The sequence below is a fragment of the Mus caroli genome, chromosome 17, assembly GCF_900094665.2.
Source record: "Mus caroli chromosome 17, CAROLI_EIJ_v1.1, whole genome shotgun sequence".
Taxonomy (NCBI): domain Eukaryota; kingdom Metazoa; phylum Chordata; class Mammalia; order Rodentia; family Muridae; genus Mus; species Mus caroli.
This window is the reverse complement of record NC_034586.1, coordinates 53,234,464-53,240,118: the sequence shown is the minus strand read 5'-3', so window position 1 is coordinate 53,240,118 and position 5,655 is coordinate 53,234,464. Positions and strand designations below refer to the sequence as shown.

Below are 5,655 nucleotides of genomic sequence, written 5' to 3'. Positions count from 1 at the left end.
AAAAAAAAAAAAAAAAGAAAGAAAAGAAATAAGCAGATGAAAGAAACAAACAACAGAATGTAAACATCAGTCACCTCTCATCGGTAAATGGGCCAGAGGTCAGAGGCCAACTACAGCCTAGCTGAGAAGGCGTGGAACCCCAGCCAATCATACACACACTTTGGCCAAACACTTTGGCCAATCACAGGGCTGAATCTTAACCAATCATACTTGACTTTGGAGCTTCCATCCAAAGTGTGTGTGACAGGCAGGGCAGCGTTTCAACTAGTCAGTTGTATTGCTGAGCCTCAAAGCAAACAGGACAGGCAAAGCTTCAGCCAATCACAGACAGGGACGAGTAGGAGGGGTGGGGTTAGGGGGAGGCAGGATAAAAGCGAGCAACCTGAAACAGGTTGGCCACATACTTGAGGCAACACTGTAGATGCTGATGTTGGCAAGTTCGACATCTAAGTCCGTAAAGATCTTCTGATCTATCAGCCGCACGTGTTCAACAATCTGGCCTAGGAGAGGACAGTTAGGACTGTGATGACCCATAAATGTATGCCATAGAGGGCATCCACGGCGCTGCGGTGGGGCTTCCCTGCACTGCCTCCCTCTACCCCCCCCCATTTGGTTTTATGGCTTGCTATTCAAAAGAACAAGGAGAGAAGCTCTGCGGATACCTGATTTTTTTCAGAACACAAGAGACTAGTATACTCTAGGGAAATGGGACCCCTTTGAGTCTCTTTGGTGATTGGGCTCTGAAAAGTAACTACCGGACCCAATAAAAAAAACGAAATGTCCCATGTTCTCGGAGTGGGTGCCTCAGACTGACTTTTCACAGTCTATCAAGAAAAGGCTGGGGTTGGAGAGATGGCTCAGCGGTTAAGAGCACTGACTGCTCTTGCGAAGGTCCTGAGTTCAAATCCCATCAACCACATGGTGGCTCACAACCATCTGTAATGGAATCTGATGCCCTCTTCTGGTGTGTCTGAAGACAGCTACAGTGTACTCACATACATAAAATAAATAATTTAAAAAAAAAAAAAAAGAAAGAAAGAAAAGGCCTGCCTCATGGCTGGGTGGTGTCAAGCATTCCATGTGCGTTTGTGCACTCCATGTGCGTTTGTGCACTCCATGTGCGTTTGTGCACTCTTCATCCCTGACCCCTCCCCCAGTCCAACCCCTCTACCCTCCACCCCTATTACCCCCTCAAAGACAGTCTGATCAACTTAGTGAAATTTTGTATCAAATTAGCTAAGAGAGGCTTAGGGTGAGGTTTAGGGGTAGAGCACCCCCACCTAGAGTCCCCCAGTTGAGGAGCTGGGTACATAGCTTGGGAGTGGAGCCATCCTCCCAGTACAGCCCCTCTCCCCAGTGTAGACCTGACTTTAGCCCTTCAGCACCTGTGTAAAAGTCTAGACTGGTTTGCAATCCTAGCAAAGGATGCACCAGCAGGAGGATCCTTGGGACTTCCAGACCAACCAGCAAGTCCCAAGTTTGATGAAATTGTGTTTTGTTTTGTTTTTTAATGTGGAAATTAAAAAAAATAATTGAGCAATTGGTGAACCCCTTTGGTCTCTATGTGCACATATACAAAAGCCTGGGGTTCCCAGTCTATGTCCATCCCCACTGGTGGAGTCCTCGACAGGGTGTGGCTCACCTGAATTGGAGGACACCAATATACTTTTCTGATTCCAGAGGACCATAAACCCCCTCTGGTATGGTTTCATAATGACTTCAAGGAGATTCTTGTATGAAAACGATATCCCCATACTATGGTTCAGGGGGTACTCCATGTAATGAAATGTGCCCTGAGATAAGAGAAGAACAGAGTCACTGTGGCCTCAAGTCACCATGACAGTCCTGTATGGTCCAACCAACATCCTGAAGTGGCACAGAGACAGAGGAGCTTCAGAGAGAGAGTGTGGGGAGAGGCCAAGGTCATTGCCTAGCCCCAGGTCTTCCCAGGATACCACAGAGCACATGTCCTACAGGGAGACCTTCTCTGCTGTCTGACGTAATGAAGTGTGTGGCTTTTTCTTTTTTTAAAGACATCTAAAAATTACTGGTATATGTGTGGGGGTAGGTACATGTAAGTACAGGTGCCTACAGAGGCTCCGGATTCCTAGCAGCTGAAGTTGTAGGCGGTTGTGACCCAACCAATACAGATGCTAGGGACTGAATTCAGGTCCTCCTCAGTATTAACTGCTGAGTCACCTCTCTAGCCCTTGGTGGTCAGTGTAAATTGTCACTGACTGGATCTAGAGTCACCTGGGAGACAACCTTCCAGGCACCCCTAGCAGGGATTATCTGGTTTGGGGAGTGTGTTGATTAGGTTAATTGAGGGGATGATCCAGCCACTGTGGGTAGCCCCAGTACCAGGGCAGGAGCTCTCAGGCATGTAGGACAGTTGAGCAAGAATGAACGAGCAGCTGCATTCCCGCATGATTTCTGCTTCTGCTCTGAGTCCCTTACTTGATTTTTTTTTTCTAACACTCTGTGACTTGTATAACCTCCGTAAAGCCTTTAATCTCCAAAGTGGCTTTTGGTGGAAGTGTTTGTCACATCTACAGAAGGAAATTAAAAGGAACCAACTTCTTCACTCCCTATAGCCTGTGCTTTCAATGTAGGCAGCAGCATCCTAGGGCAGCGATGGGACAGGTGACCAGGGTCAGTGAGCGGGTGGCACAGAGTCTCTTGGGGTCTGTGATAGCTTTGTTAAGAGACATTTGTGGTTAGCTGGCATGGGAGATGGGGGTAGCAGGGATACCTGAGGCACCCAAGGGGAGGAGCTGGCTCCGCAGCCACAGCCCCGAGGCTGAGAAACCCTGAAGCTGCCTGTTTGGGAGCACAATCCTTCCTCAAGGTATATTCTGGCTGCCATTCTCACTGCCCAGGTTCCCATTATGCACAAGGAGGCTGACATGACCTTCCTCACAAGAAGAAGAAGAAGAAGAAGAAGAAGAAGAAGAAGAAGAAGAAGAAGAAGAAGAAGAAGAAGAAGAAGATTGGCTCCTTGTTATCATGTCCTTCTTCCAGGACAGTGACACCATGCAGCAGGCTTATGATGGGAAGCAGGGTCAGGAGGATCATGAAGTTACAGACCAGCCTGGACCTCATGTGAGATACCGCCTGCAGAAAGGCTACATGGGCTGGAGGCCAGGGCAGTGCTGGTGCACACCAGGAGACAGAGGCAGGAGGAGCTCTGTGAGTTCAGGCCAGCCTGGACTATAGTGTGAAACCCTGTTTTAACAAACTAAATAAAAAGAGGCTCTTGCAGAGGACCAGGGTTCAATTCCCAGCTCCATGTGGTGGCTCAGGCTGTAACTCCAGCCCAGGGATCCACTGGTCCTTTCTACCCTCCACATGCAGCAGGCAGTGGTGACGTGTGGTATTGACATACACTCGGGCAAAACACCCCACATATAAAACACACAAACACACAATTTGGCTGCCTCAGCTCTTGGCTTATAAAGGGTTAATGGTGTTGACTGGCATGGCCAGTGTGGAGGGAGCCATAAGGAAAGCCCACCTGCAGCTTTACAGACCCACAGGCCATGGGGTGAGGTAAACAAAAGGACTCTGTATAGAGTGAGGGGACAGAAAATCACCTTCAAAGTTTTGCTTTGGCTGGGGGTATGGATCAGCAACTGAGTTGTGCATAGGACACCCCCAAAAAGGGTGGGTGGGTGAGTGGATGGAAGGGTGGATATGTATATATGTAAATATGTATGTATGCATGCATGGATGGATGGATGGGTTGATGGATACATAAATGAATGGACAGTGGACAGATGGATGGTGAGTGGATGAATGGGTAGGTAGATAGTATGTTGGGTAGAAGAATAGACAGACGGGCAGATGGATGGATAGATGGATGGATGGATGGGTGGATGGATGGGTGGGTGGATGAATGTAGGGATGGATGGATGGGTGGGTGGATAGATGGTAAGATGGATGGATGGAGGCCTGGTCTCCAGTGGAGCTGAGGTCTTGAACCCCAGTAGGACCCGGTGGTGGTAATTTTCATCTACATGGGACGGTAGGCGGTCGATCATGTCTCCTGGACCCCTGGCTACTGTTGAAGTTACCACCCCCACAGCCACCATAGGAGAAACATGTGGCTAGCAGTCACATACACAATGTCCCGAGCTTCTGGGCTTCTGGCTAGACTCCTCCCCACAGTTACCCAGCAACAGCAAGATAAGCAGCCCACTATAAGAGGGGCTGCTTGGTCCCTCCTCGCTCTCTAAGCTCTCTCTCTCTCTCTCTCTCTCTAAGCCTTCACCTTTCTTACTCTCTAAATTTCTTTCTCTCTTTCCCTTCCCGCTTCTCTCCTCTTGGCCATGGCCGGTCTCTCTCTCTCTCTCTTTATCTTCTCTCTTTCCCCCTGCCTTTCTACAATAAAGCTCTAAAACCATAGACTGTCTCTGTTTACCAAGTCCCGGACTAAAGACACTCACCTGCGTGGAAACCACGTCCACCCCTCTTAACCCCTGACCTCTCTCCACTTATCTCAGGGGCTGAGTGCCGCCCCAGGGCCCCATTCTGTTCTCAGCTCCTCTGCCATATCCAGTGTGAGATGCCAGAGACTGGAGACTGAGAACCAGGAACTGGGGGCTTCCCCTTGTCACCCACCCCCCCCCGTGTGGGTCAGTGGCTTCACACAGCCAGATGCCCACCCAGGCTGCGTGGAAAACATCCAGCAGTCCTCCCGGGTCCGCCTGCCCAGAGCACAGGAACTCTGGCCGGACGTTGGCTCTCTCCCTCCCCTCTTCCCCTCTACCCACGGCCCCACCCCCCTCCACCCCCCTGCACGCGAGTACTGCTCCCAGTCTCTGAAGTAACTCTACACGCTGTGCTGTACTCACCAAATTATTTTCAACCATGAGTACCCCCACCTGAGACATGGAATGTAAGTGGAAGATGCCTCCTAGTGTTCCTCTCAGGTGACTCTATGAAAACAAAACAGAACAGGAAATGGTGCGTGCCAATTAAGCACAGTAGCATACTGATCATGCGATATAACACGGTATCTTGTATTTAGCCCTGAATATAATTTACATGATTCAACAGACCCAGGAAGGCAAGTTTCCTGCCGTAGGAATAACAGTGGCGACAGCAGAAGTGGGTCAAGCAAGGCAGCGGTCTTCTGGGAGGCAGCGGTGACACGGATGAGCCAATCCTGCTTTCTGTATGTCCCTGCTTCTTTAGCCCTACGTTTTTCTAAGATATAGATATATTTTTAAAGATTTACTTATTTATGTGTCTTAAGGATTTGAGTGCCCTATATGTGTGTACACCTGCATACCAGAAGAGCACATTAGATCCCATTATAGATGGTTGTAAACTACCATGTGACTGCTGGAAATTGAACCTCTGCAAGAGTAGCCAGTGCTCTTAACTTAACTGAGACACACACACACACACACACACACACAATTTTCAAAACGGGTTTTTTCTATGTATTATTCCTGGCTGTCCTGGAACTTGCTCTGTAACCACTCTGGCCATGAACTCAGAGATCTGTCTGTTTCTGCCTCCCGATTGCTAGGATTAAATTGCACTGGTGCCAGGCAGTGGTGGCACACGCCTTTAATCCCAGCACTTGGGAGGCAGAGGCAGGCGGATTTCTGAGTTCGAGGCCAGCCTGGTCTACAGAGTGAGTTCCAG

At 49.2% G+C, this 5,655-nt stretch overlaps 1 protein-coding gene across 3 annotated transcripts in view; it reads right to left on the bottom strand.

Annotated features, from left to right (window-relative positions):
- Catsperd (cation channel sperm associated auxiliary subunit delta) overlaps positions 1-5,655 on the bottom strand; it is a 39,942-nt gene that overhangs the window by 13,240 nt on the left and 21,047 nt on the right. For all 3 annotated transcript variants that reach the window (XM_021149716.2, XM_021149715.2, XM_021149717.2), the window contains exons 8-10: positions 4,854-4,937; positions 1,643-1,793; positions 405-500 (exon numbers count right to left, since the gene is read on the bottom strand). In XM_021149716.2, coding sequence (XP_021005375.1) covers positions 405-500; positions 1,643-1,793; positions 4,854-4,937 — 331 coding nt within the window. The remainder of the gene's footprint in view (positions 1-404; positions 501-1,642; positions 1,794-4,853; positions 4,938-5,655) is intronic.